The sequence below is a fragment of the Protopterus annectens genome, chromosome 1.part0 (genome assembly GCF_019279795.1).
Source record: "Protopterus annectens isolate FY-2018-M chromosome 1.part0, PAN1.0, whole genome shotgun sequence".
NCBI lineage: Eukaryota > Metazoa > Chordata > Ceratodontiformes > Protopteridae > Protopterus > Protopterus annectens.
The window spans coordinates 1,056,084,350-1,056,098,747 of record NC_056725.1 but is presented as its reverse complement, the minus strand read 5'-3'; the positions used below and the strand labels follow the sequence as shown (position 1 = coordinate 1,056,098,747).

Sequence of the window (14,398 nt, the reverse complement as noted above, 5' to 3'; positions counted from 1 at the left end):
TTATCCCTGGTTAAATTGTAATATCTCTTCTGTGATCTCAGTAAACTGTGTAATTCTTTCATACGGGTCTTTTCAAATATAGCAACTGTAGGATGGAATGGAGGGTTAAATGTGCTTTTCTTTTTCAGGCAAACCCCAGATGTGTTATATACCTTCTCTGTAATCTGGTCCTTAAACATTATTTGGAAATTAAGTTTCCTAGTGTATGGTTTTAATTCAATTAACACATCTGCTGTATCTACTTTTGCTGAAGGTACAAACTTAAATCCTTATTAATTTCTAAGTCTGCATAATTAAAAATATTGTAGCTTTGGTAAGTTAACATCTTACCCTCATAGGCTAATGCTACGTTGTCTACTTGTGTAAAGTTACCTCCTGTTCTGGTTATTCTTCCCCAAATTTCTCCTTCTCCCCCCTGTTCCTCTGCCCTTTTGGGGAATGTGGATGATCTAAAAAAGCCTCCTGTCTATGTTGATTTCCTATTCTCTCTGACTCTCTAAGGGGAGGAAAATTGTGTTCAAAATCATTATTAAACTCCCCGGTATATTCTGGAGGCATAGGTTAAGTGTTAACTTGAGATGAGAAATGATTACCATCGTGCCCTCTATCACCTGTATTGTTATTCTCAAAATCAATAAATTCAAGTCAAGGTAAGCTGTATGTACTGACTTTCCCTCATCCAGGGCCTTGGTGATAGTCTCAAAGAAGTTTGACAACACTGTTTTTGGTGGCACGCTGTTCCATTTGTTGTAACCTAGGTACACTACGTGAGCCTTCTTATTGTTCAGAGTTCTTCATATTGGCTGCACGGACACACACTGTGGTCTGTATATATGCAAGTGTGTATATACATATAATATATAGATATATGTTTTGTGTGTGTGTGTGTGTGTGTGTGTCTAGGTTTATATCGTGGTCGACATGCAGAATGTTGAGTTCCACAGTGAGAGTAGCCAAAACCAGGTAGAGTGACCTTGGATAGAAAAATTAAATGCAAAGGGCTGTCTTAACCCTCCAGATGGTATTATAAACCCCTAGGGGAAATTATGGTAGGCACATTATTATTTTTAAAATGAGTATAGTAAGAAAATCCCAGCCTGACATATTCATAATATGACATTTGCAGTGAAACATCTTCATGAGCCTTCATTTAGTTTTTCTGTTTAAACATCTCACCTCTTGCACTTAGTGACTTGAAAGTTCTTACCACATTCTTGTAGAAGGAGCCCCTGTGATTTGAAATACATGTAAAAGTAATTATATGGCACGATTAGCTGGCCATCTATGTTAGTTCTGCCCTCACCTCTCAATCAACTCAAGAAGAAAGGCATCCTTCTATATTGATACTCATTCATGATTTATTCATGATGGTTGTCCAGCTGAGTTTTCTGTTTTCACATCCTGTGAGGCCCTGGGATGATAGTCTATTTGTTGGTCCTTGATCTGCTCCAAAAACAATGCACTTGTCAGTCTTTTAAAAAAAGTATAAACCAAGTATATCAGCAGTTGCCATACTGAGTTACAGAAAGCATGATCTGAGCTTCTTAGCTTAAAATACTAGCTATATATAAAAAAAAAAAAAATTCCACACCTGATTAGGAGCTAGCAAATGGTTATAGTTGGTTCACTAAAGCATTTGAAATGTTGGGACGCTGTGGAACAAGTCCCAAAAATGCAGAGACTCACAAGCTGAAGGCTTGGACTTGTATATACTAAGTCCGAGATGCCATTTTTAGGAATATTCCCTTTTTTCCAAGGTATGCTGATCTCAGAGTTGGTATATATAAGTTTGAGGGGTACAGGGGGGAATGTTTTAAAGAGAAGCATGATTTCCCAGACTTGTTCTTCTCCTTAGGTTTCGGCATTTGGCATTTTGAGTGCTGACATTTCAATAGGAAGACTATATGTTCTGATATTTCTTTCATCATCTTTTATATTTAGGGGCAAATATCTTAAATATCCAGTACTACCAGGACTAACAAGTCAGTGGCCGACATCTACTCTCTATTCGTGGACCAGGCACATTGACCTGAAAACTTAACTGAGGAATTGTTAGGCATGCTGAACAAGGCATAATGCATACTGTAATATATATGCATATGAAACTGATGCTTCCTGATGTAAGCGCAACCCCCAATGAACAACACCTTCAGACTATATCTTCATAATACCATTTGTAAGGGGCAGGGCTAGTGCCCTTTTAACCCCCCCACCCCACCTTTGTTCTAATAGGGATTAAAGAGGGCACCGGCATCTTTATGAACATCATTACAAATACTTTACAGCAAGGGTAAATTACTTTGACTGTGAAATTAAATAAACGAAAACAACTGTTATTAAATAAAATGACACCACCACCACTACTACTATGTGATTCAAAACAAGACAGTAAGCTAAGTGAATGTTTGACAGGCTGTGAAATAGTGAGACAGTCCGTAAGTAGCAGTCATATTACTAGCATAAAGTTTCTAATTTTTGTTGCAGCTGTAGCATGGTCTGACATTCTTAACAATCATCTGTGGCATGCCTATATCCTAACTGGAGTAATTGCAGATATATTGGAAGGTATACAGTTATCTCAGCTGTGTAATTATCTTGCACTATTATGTATTACTGCAACAGAAGTTCTCAAAGCTTCAATTTGCTAACATTAACTGTTGGATTGGGACTGTTGTTTATCACATATTCAATAGTTTCTACTAAAGAAGAAGACATTTTTTTTCTAATGACTAACTCTGCTTTTGTCTTACCAGATAAAACACCAGCTTTCCCATGAAAGATGTTTAAAACTGGATGCTTTCCAACGTGTAGATGAACTGCAAACTCAAATTTATGATTTTGAAGCCTCTTTACTACTAAGAAATTCTTTACCAGGTATTTTTACTTATTCCGATAATGGCATTTTGCTATTTGTTAATAGGTAGGTTTATTTATTTATTTATTCGTTCATTCATTCATTCATTCATTCATGTATGTAACTAATAACTGAATTGGACTTCAAGGTACATCTTCAGCAACAACATTATTACAGTAAATCATGGTAGGGTATTAAAATGTCATACAGTAAAAAGACTTACAGCACAAAAAATGCAATGGAAAGTTTATAGACAAGGTAAGATCATCAAACTGGCCAAGAATTCAAATAGCACAAAATGTCATGTTAAGGGACTAAATTGACTACAGGCTCTAGTCAAGGTGACTTCCTGCATTATAATTCTACATTATCTAGTGTTATACCTGCATATCGCCTCAGAGAATGGTAGGATTTCAGAATGACTATGTACTTAATTCTGGAAGGTGGGCATTTCATTTTGACGGCAATGGGCCATTGAAAAAAAAATAAAAACTTTGTTGTTGCACTCATGTGAGTGCTGAAGAACACAAAAGAGAGGAGGACTGATGACTGCTCTGGGCCCTGAATGTTTAAAAGCCTAGATAAGGATGAATGGCAACCCTGTTTTAGGAGGTTTAAAATCCAGGCAAGAGTCCTTTAGGGTGAGATGGAACCATCTAGACTTACTAAGTATTTTATAGTATGCTCTCTTTTGAAAGAGTTTACTGTGATTCTGCAAACTTTTTGATGTTATCTGGAGTTACTCTTGTTGTTAGTAGAGGTAGTTAGTAGGCTTGAAGTCCAGGAGACCATTACAGAGCCTAGTACAAGTTCTCATTTGCCTCAAATCACTGTTTGTATGTGTGTCTATTTGTTTATTTAATCACATTTGTTTGCCTTGAATATCTGTCTGGGCATAAATCAACTCATTTTAGGAGAGGATTGGGAGAAAAGCTCAAGAAACCATAAAAAAACAACCGATCTATAAAATGACAGAATTAAAATCAATTAAGTACAAAACTGGAAATCATTAAATAGGTGATGAACTAGAAGCAAAGTCACTTTAATCAAGTTAAATATATGTAATGCCAATATTTACAAGCAGAGAGTGTGTTAAATAAAGTAGAAAGGATTAAGTGGAGGGTTGAGAGAACTAAATCAGAGGGGAAGTAAGATGTAGAGAGAGAAAATGGGTATAAGAGATGAGGCAAGGAAGCAATAGCAGAAAGTTAATCAGCAGAGTGAAAAGAAGTATTAGTTGGGGGTATTGTAAATGTTGTAGTAATTTCCCATCAGTAGTTAGTATTAGTTTTATTAGCGTTATAAAGCTAATAGTGAAAAAGAGAAATTAATTAATGAAGAAAAGTCATTTGGTAAGTCTAACCAGGAGCAGTAAAGCAGGAACAAAGCCAGGAGTCATTAAGATATTGCTTTACCCAGGATTTAAAGACAAGTGAACTAGCTTGTTGTCTGATGCAAGCAGGAACTGAATTTCAGATTTTGGATATGAAGCTAGAGTACAAAGCATCATCAGTGGCATTTTGAACATTAGTTGTTAAAATAAGGCATTTATCTTATAGAGCCTAGCTGCCTATTTGGGATTTACCACTATAGCAGATCTTTAGAGACGGCATTTTCATGAAAATTCAGTATGTTAAGGGCAGTTTTTAGATGAGAAGTAGGTAAGGTAATTACATACTTCCGGCCAATTAAGGAGTTTTGGTTCTGTGCAAAAGTAAGTTTTGTTATATGTATTGGCAGCAAATTTTGCAATTTTGTTATAGCATTGTTCTAGTACAGCGGTATTCAAACTGTGTTCCGTGGAAGCCCAGGTGGTTCCGCGTAACCTCCCCAAGAGTTCTGTGAATCAACGTCAGAGTTGTATAGAATTTTTGAACACAATAAGTAACATAAGAAAATAATGACAACATCGACTTTACAGGCAAAAAAAACCATCACATTGTATCCTTAGGTATATAAATGTACATATCTGTATTTGTATACATTACAATTCCACTGAATTAGATGTTAAAAATAAAATTTACTGTGTAATTTATTGCTCAATGCATTTATATTATTTTATATCTCTATCTCAAACATAAATTGTTAGTGTGAAGTCAATACGTATTGGTGGTCCCTATATACACAAACCTCTGTGTTGCCTCTCAGTGACAGTGATCATATGACTTCTGGTACGGGCGAATAGCACATGTCCCTTATACTTGGGCCTTTTCCAAGTCTTACTTGGCAAGTTTGGAGCTGTAATTTAATATCTGAACATTCATGCCATTGCATTATCAGGTATGTGATCTCTAAGATATCCACTTAGTCAAGAGAAATAGCAGAAGGACCCTCATGATCATTAGTGGCATAAATTAAAGGCAGTTAAATATAAAAAGCAAATGGACAACAATATTTGAACACATGGTCTTTTCTTCTCAGAATAAATGAATATTTATTTTAATAATGCAGGGAGCACTAAAGAAAGTAGGATATATATGGTTCCTTACCTGCTGTACAGCAGTTAAGTGTCCAGTGGAAGAAATACAAAAAGTAAGCAACACAGAAGTCTCTCTTTCAAAAAAAGTCTAACAAAACTTTCTGGTTCTCTTCCTGTTCAATATATTTGATCCATTTATCTGGTTTACATTTAAATAAATGTAGCAGGTGAGTAGAATAATATTGCACCCTTTCATTTTCTGGAAAGCTTTCAGACTGTACTTCTTCCTCCGTTGTTCAGTTTGTCCTTTATTCTCCTCCTTTTTGGTTGACTTCACATGCAAAACTTAAGTTGCGAAGGGGGCAATATGGCCAGCTTGATAAGGTGCAATTACCTTTGACATAAGATGGATCTTGGACCCCTGTAAAATAAAATACTAACTTGTCATTGAAAGTTATAGTGTTGAAGAAATTAAAACAGCTTATAGCTCCAAATAAAGAGAACTTGTCATAATTAAGTATTAGCTGCAGTAACTAGGGGTGCAAAATTACATTTGCAGTTTATACGTAATGAAAGTAATAAAAATTACCAAAAACCTTTAAAAATCATGTTAATTCTTTCTGACTGCTATCAGTTACAAAACACATAGTGTCCCGTTTCCCAGGGAGCAGACCGAGTAACTGTTTCCTGTATAAAACTCCCATCCAGTAAGCAAGTGTGAATTCTATCTTCGATCCGGAATAAAAGAAGACAGACTATTTCACTAGCCATGGCTGGAATAAACCACTCCTTTGCCTTGGGATTGGCAATGGTTACTATGGACTTTTCCCTGTGGCGCTTGGCTGGTCAGTCTCGGCCGGAGCAAAAGTTACACAAATATCTTCAAATAAGTTAAATAATAACAAAGATAATAACATGTATATTATTAGACTGCTGTAATAGTAAATATGCATGTTTTTCTGTAGTAACATGCTTCCATATAGGTGCAAGACCTGTAAGGTCTGTTAACTGTCACTTGCTAATGTAGCCTGACTAAATTTTCAGGTTTAATTGGCGCAGTCTTCTGAGCCTTACAGCAACAGGAAAAAAAATGTGTTGTTGATTCATTGTTAACTTCTTCATTTAACATCAATGCAAGCATATGTTTTGGGCCCATTTCGAAACCCTTAACAGCTATGATTTTGTATCATCATACTTGTCATACAAATATACTGATGTTGCTGGTATTTATGAACACATGCGTCATTAAATCAATAGTCTTATTGTATCTACTGATTAACAGTGTGTAAAACAAGATAATTCATCCCTTCTGGCTCTTTTTAAGCCTTAGTAAGGACTGTTGATGGTCACAGGTGGAGAGGAAAGTTCAAGGTGGTTGATAGTTATTTAGTAAGAGCCCAGATAAGTAATTGAAGTCAAGAGCTCTTCCAGCAAACTGTAAGACATATTTTGCTAACCAACATCCCTATCTCTAATGCCGTGTTCTTTCAGATGAGTACTATAGTAGTGTGACAGACATTCCAGAAAGCCATTTATTTGCTTATTATTGATCATAATTGCCTGTGGTGATGTTAATGACTCCATTGCCTTATTAAACAAGGACATTTTCAACAGAGGCCCACAGGGTAAAGATCTTCCAGCAGAAACAGTACTTAGTACAAATAAATTAAAAACTAAAAGGTTTAAATAGAATACGCAATAGACAGTTATGTGTGCACAAACTGTGATTAAGTAAGGGAACTTTTTTTTTCTTAATACTCAATCCACTAGCAATGCAGTCAGATGCATCTACACACACCGGCACAAATAATCCCACCCCCCCCTTTATAATCTTACTTTATTTTAATGTAATTCTGGCTTGGTTTTTAAATGTGCTATAAGGATTTATTTGAAAATACGTACTTTGGTCCTGCATCTGTGTATGCACAAAATGAGCTGTGGTTCTAGCGGGACTCAATAATCTGGACAAGTAAAACCAAGTTGATATATAAATAATGAATTAAGTAGCAAGACATGAGTTCCAAGTAATAAAATGAATGGTCGTTGTTTTTGCTAAACTCTGATAAGAAGAATTCCTTGATTTTTTTTTTAGTAAAATTATAAGTTTCATAAAAAAAGAATTAAATTCAAGATGATGTGCTTTGTTATGTGAAGAATTATCTGACAAGCATAGAACCTTACAATTACATGCAGAAGTACAATGGTTATCGGGAGGTAAAATCTTGAATCAATTTTTTGAGTTAAAAGATGAAATAAGATTTTTTTTTAAAAAGAACAGAAACGTGTGTATGCTCCAAATTTAGTTAATGAAATATGGTTGCAATGTGTGGCCTACTTCTCAGATATGTTTTCAGTTTTAAATGAACTTGCTTCATCCTTTCAAGGACTTAAGGTGCATATAATTAAAATCAATGAAAAATTTAATGCACTAGTCTTAAAATTAGATGTATCCGCGGTGGTGGTGCTCCGGTAGAGTTGTCGCCTCACAGTAAGACGCTGTCCGGTTCGACTCTCAGCTAGAGCGTCTTTTGCACAGAGACATGCGTGAATGGGCATACCTTCGTTGAAGGTTGTGCATCAGGGCTGGCAACTCGATACATAAAAATCAACTGCCAATCATTAGTGGACCGGAGTTCCGCTGTGGCGACCCCATAGCCATAAGACACAACAACAAGTCTTAAAATTAGATATGTGGACATCATATGTAAAAAAATAATAACGTGCAATGTTTTGAAAAACTTAATAATTTTCTAATGGAGAATGAAATGTGAAAAAACTATGAGAGTATTTTCCAGAACAAACTGAGTCATGTGACTGGATTAAAAATCTGTTTCACTATTACAATAAATTGCAATATTATAATAAATCTGATCATTTGTTACTGAAGTAAAGGGAACAATTACTTGACATATCAACAGATTCGACATTAAAATCAAAATACGAACAAGAAGACATTCTTGATTTATGTTTACAAATTTACACAGAATATCCTGAAATATCTAAGAAAGACATAAAAATCTTAATGCTTTTCATCACAACTTACTTATGTGAAAACTAATTTTCTACTTACTAAGGAACAAAAACAAAATACAGGAATAGATTGGATGCTGAATATGAAATGTGTTTACGGACAGCACTAATAGAACCACATTTTAATATTTTGTGTAAAAAAATGCAAGCACTTCCCTGTCATTAAGAACACATTTCTCAGTTGAAAAACTGAGAGAGTATTTTTCAGAACAAACCGAGTCATATGACTGGATTAAAAATCTGTTTCACTGTTACAATAAATCTGATCTTTTGTTAGTGAAGGAAAGGGAACAGTTAATTGACATATCAACAGATTTAACATTAAAATCAAAATACGAACAAGAAGAAATTCTTGATTTTTGGTTACAGATTTACACAGAATGTCCTGAAATATCTAAGAAAGCCACAAAAATCTTAATGCCTTTTGTTACAGCTTACTTGTGTGAAAAATTATTTTCTACTTACGTAGGAATGAAAACAAAATACAGGAGTAGATTGGATGCCGAAGATGAAATGCGTTTACAGACACCACCAATACAACCGGATTTTAACATTTTGTATAAAAAATGCAAGCCATCCCAGTCATTAAAATTATATGTAATTATTCTTATTATATTCTATGTTACATCTTTATTCACAATTGTTGTTTGTAAGTTGTAATTCTTCTTTAATTGTTCATTAAAAAAATATTACAAGGTAACTATAATTTTCTTTTTCTAATTTTTACACAAAATTGGTATGTTTTCAATGATTTCTTTAAATTTTTTTAATTCTGGAGAGGATGGGGTTCCACAAAAAATGTAATAATCTGAATGGTCTCATGAATTGACAAAGTTTGAAGATCACTGGCACAGAATAATGGAAGCATTGTTTTTTATACTACTGGTAGCAATAATAGCAGTTTGAAGTAGAAGTCAAATTTTAGGCTTTCATCTATAATGACTCATAGAAGTTTTATATTAATAACTAATTCAGTATTTGATTTGTTAGTAGATGTAACTGTCAAGAGATTTTTGTTAACATAACAGAGCTTACCTGTAAACAGCATTAGTTTAGTTTTCCTGTGATTCAGAAGTATTTGGGAATTGATGAGACAGTTTTTATTGAGGAAAAGGAACCCTGAATTATTGTTTGCAGCTCAGTCAAGTTAGAGGCTGAGTAGATTAGGTTGGAGTCATCACCATATTGAATTATTGCAGCTTATTTGGTAACTGCAGGAAAATCATTGATAAATATGTCAAATAGATGTGGGCCAGGTATAGAGCCTTGAGGGACATTTATAGACACTGGTGGGAAGTGGGTGTAAGAATCATCCCACTTCCCAGATTGAGTTCTGCTGGTAAAGTAGCTTAGAAACCATGCATTGGTGGCAGTAGAGAGTACAAGTCGGATGAGTTTTTGTAACTGTTTCTGTTGTAAAATGGCATCAAATAAAACCAGGTTTCTTTTATTTCTGAAATAGTTTATGGTGTTAAGAAATTGCAGTAGTACTGTCTTCTGTTTGTGTACTTTGCTTAAATGACTTACTCAAGACTATGCAGTAGACAAGTGAAGGTTGCAGAAATCAAACCCTGTACGATAGGAAGTAGCTTAACAACCCAGAGCCTTAATCTTCTGTGTTAACTGCTAGTCAGTAATGACAGAGAGTTATACCTTATAGTAAGCACTTCCACGCCTGGTGTAAACTTGGCCTTCAGAGATGCGAGACTGAATATTCTGTACCAGGTGACATACCATTCCACTTTTACCCCTCTCCTCAACTTTTAAATTCTGTTCTAGCATGCCACTGATACTGATACTTTTGAGCCTAACTGCCTCTCGCACTCTTCACAGAGCCTGTATTCTACTCCATCCCCCTATTCTTTTGAATGTGACTAATTGTCTTTCTCTCAGTACCTGGAGGCTTGGGACCAGTCTTCCGGTTCTGTACCTGCAAACACTCTACCCACATTCCTCTCTTTTAACTAACATCCACCCTAGAAGTATCATAAGCACCTACCCCCACAGGGTGCCATCTTTGAATCCCTTTTTTGCCCTCGGCTGCTGTGCATTCCTGCCCTAGCATCCACACCACCTAGTAAGTATGCGATTGTAACTGCTTTTGCTTAACTACTTTTTGTTCAGAACTAAGCTTGTCAATATGTAAATGGAGAAATGTGCTGATACTGTGCTAAAGTTTAAATAGAGACATCTAACTTTTTCCTGTTTTATAACGTTTTAATACAGACTTTGTTACTTAACTCTACTTGAAATCACAGTCACAAAACCCTGCTTAGAATCGCATGTTAGCATTTTGTAAATACGCATAACTGTTAGCATTGACTTCTAACCAGAGGAAAAAGACTAAGTGTAAATATCTTGCATGTGCAATGCAGTGTATGGGAAAACATAGTGTTATCATTCAGACCCATGCTTGCTTAGACTTAGTGGTTATATTTAAAGCATTTGCCTATGGTATGTAACGAACAGGACAACCATATTCAACCACTATAGACACGTGCTTTCGCTTGAGTTCTATGTAATAGTAACATGTATATCTGAGCTTTCTAGTGAATTGGTCAATTTGTCGTGCTAGCAATGTTTGCCTATTACCTCTCCCTGTGAAGATTAATTTGGTCCAAATGAGAACATATGAAACAGGTTTATTCTATGCATTTTTGAATATTGCTCTACACCATTGTTAGCGACATTAATGGTAATCATACTAGCTAGATTTTGAGTCATGCACTATTGCTCTGCACTTCTGTTATTTGTCTGATGTTCCTGATTGAAAATGTTTTTTTTTCCCTATGCTGCATACCTTTTATTTCATATTTGTGTATTGTTTTTTTCACTGCTAGTTGTTGATACTCTAAAACTACTCTCCAGTTCATTTTCTTTTTCTCTATATCGCCTTAGCTTTTCAACCCATTGTCTTATATGACTATCGGCTTTGCCCTGCTGGACATCCAATAGTACCTGCACCTTATTTTCATTACAAGACTCGAACTACACAACCTAGAGTTTTTCCTAAACATTAAAAGAAATGAGAAAAGTATCTACACCTGATGCTTAACTATTATAGCAATAACTACTTCCATATCCCTGCTAGGTGGTTAGAGTGCGTTCATTACCAGGACTGCCAGCAGTCAAACTCCACTTATTCTTTGTATCCCTCACATGTGTCCCTACTCTAGCCTAAATTAGTAACTAGCCACCTCCACTTTTTTTTGTCCTTCCCAGCCTTGGGATCTCCCGTGGTGGCCCAATACTTGCAGTTAACTGGATTGTCCACTAGATGACGGCCTCTACTTACAGATAACCATTTTCTTTCTAGTCTAATTAAACCTTAACTCTCTGCTAATCCTATAACTGCCCTACTTTTTAGCCCTAAACCTCTGCAAACCTCTCTACTACTCCCTGTACCACTCATTGCAATAACTTTCCCTCACCTCTGTGCATTCTTACCTTTGAACTAGCTATCTATTCCACTGATTGTTCTTCATTGTCTTCTTTGTCTTCTTGGCTCTACCCGCTCCGTTTGCCCTACGTGCTCACTCCACTCCCCTACTCTGCCCCCAAATCTCACCACCCCTACTACCTCTACTCTTATAGATAGGAAACCACACTCATTACCTCCTACACCAAATCCATATACTCCACCCCACTCATAATTAATCTCCTCCTACACTTTACCACTTAAAGGTATTCCACCCCTCTTACTCCAAAACTCCTAACACAATACCATAGCCTTCCCCAACATTTATACAGGAACTCAAACCCATATTTTACAATTTACATGAACATTTACTCAACCTGAAACCCACCCTCCTACTTATATCCCAACCAAACACCATGGTTATCAAACCTCTTTCACTTCTAACTCATACACTGCTTTTTATTACCATATCTTACTTAAGCTATTGCACCCAACCTCTCAATGCTAATCACCCCCCCCCATTTCATATAACTAACCCTACCTCCATAAAGCACACACATTTCTCAACCTATATATCCCCCAGTCTCTACCCCTTCTACAACAGTATGCTCTTCACTTACAAACTCTTACCCAGCCCCCAAAACAATCCTCCCATCTGTACTAGCCACATGTCCTTAAAGCTTATAACGCACAAACTCCATAATAAGCAATTCAAATATCTTTTTGTCACCTTCCTCCATCCTTCTGTCTGGAGCTATTCACCCATACCCTCGCCCTTCTCCCCCACACACCTCAACCTCCCAACCGCATCCTTCTCACAACTGATAAACCCTTCATTTCTCAGCTCTAAATGCTCAGAGCATATGCAATAAAATTCCCAACCTCCAGCTTCTCTATAAGCAGCTTGATATTCTATCCATCTCAGAAACCTGGCTAAAACCCCATATAAAAGACTCTGAACTAATACCACCCAATTACTCTATGATTAGGAAAGATAGAACACATAAAAAGGGGGTGGAGTAGCCCTCCTCTACTCATAAGTCCTCTTAGTTACCTCCTATACCAAATCCATTCCCAAGTTCAGTAATGCAGAACTAATTCCAGCCCTAATTCACATAAATAAACACAAACTTATATGCATAGTTTCCCTTTACATCCCCCCTGGTGACAATATCTCAACCCTTGAAGATATTCTCTCATGGTTTTCTGCTAACATTACTAATGAAACTATAATCCTGGCTGACATTAACATTAACTGGGCCACAATTCAATCTCCCACTAACTCACTCAATATAAACTTGTATAACTTCACTCAGCTGATTAATTCAACAACTAGGCCTTCCAAGAACTTCCTTACTGGAAGCACCCTTGACTGGATCCTAGTTTCCCATCCTCATTACATCTCTGATAGTGGCACTCTTCCTGACTCACTAGATGACCACTTCCCCATTTTTGCCAACCATCTACCCTCCTCCATACAATTAACTCATACCTATGTCTCCACCCGGTGCCAAAAAATCTTTAATACTAGCACATTCACAGATGTGCTAAAAAGAGCAAACTGGAACCCACCAAAGACCCTTAGCTTAGAAAATGCTGTTACCTACTTTTAACTCAACTTTCCTGTACTTGATTAGCTCCTTTACCCCTCTAAAAACAAAATGTACAAGGAGCAATCCTGTACCTTGGTTAACCAGAAATACCTTATGTACGAAGCCCGCGGTGGTGGTGCTGCAGTAGAGTTGTCGCCTCACAGTAAGACGCTGTCCGGTTCAATTCTCAGCTAGAGCATCTTCTGCGTGGAGACATGCGTAAATGGGCATACCTTCATTGAAGGTTCTGCGTCAGGGCTGGTAACTCGGCACGTAAAAATCAACTGCCAATCATTAGCGGACCGGAGTTCCGCTGTGGCGACCCCTAACTGGGAAAAGCCGAAAGACACAACAACAACTATGTGGCTCTGGGATAAAGCTTGGAAACGTTACCACAAAAATAAAACTATCACTACCCTCAATGAATACAAAGCACTTCATAATAAAGTAAAAAACTTATTACCTCAGATCGCAAAACCTACTTCTCTACACTCCAAACCAACTGTAACACCAACCCCAAAAAATTTTGGAATGGAATCTCCTCTCTCCTCAACCCTGGAAAAAAGAAAACCCCTGCCCTGATCCAAATGCCGCTGATTTACATTTAGCCACACAATTTAACTCTTTCTTTATCAATTCCATAGCTAAACTAACATCATCCTTCACTAACAGTTCAGCTTCCCCACCCCACGTAACCCTTTCTCCCCTACCACATCCTGCTGCCAACCCCCTCCCTTCTCCATTAACCCCATCCCTATACCAACCATAAAAAACTTCTAAAATTGAAACCTGGATCCAGTGCCCCTGATGAAATACCATCCTACTTCCTAAAAGTAGCTGCAGAAGGCATTGCTCTTCCCATCTGTATTCTAATAAATCAGTCTATTTCAGAATGCTGTGTTACCCAGCTCGGGAGAAAGGCATTTATCATTCCACTCCACAAAGGTGGCAACAACAATGAAATTCCTAACTTTCGACCCATTGCTATCTTATCCCTCATTTCTAAACTTCTTGAAAAATGCATCTATTTACAACTTTTACCTTATCTCATAAATAACCATCTTCTAACTCCCACACAACATGGA

The 14,398-nt window shown here is 36.7% G+C and overlaps 1 protein-coding gene across 1 annotated transcript in view; it reads left to right on the top strand.

The window, feature by feature from the left end:
* LOC122799665 overlaps positions 1–14,398 on the top strand; it is a 1,990,791-nt gene that overhangs the window by 1,920,219 nt on the left and 56,174 nt on the right. Inside the window, exon 50 of the mRNA XM_044068913.1 lies at positions 2,754–2,874. Coding sequence (XP_043924848.1) covers positions 2,754–2,874 — 121 coding nt within the window. The remainder of the gene's footprint in view (positions 1–2,753; positions 2,875–14,398) is intronic.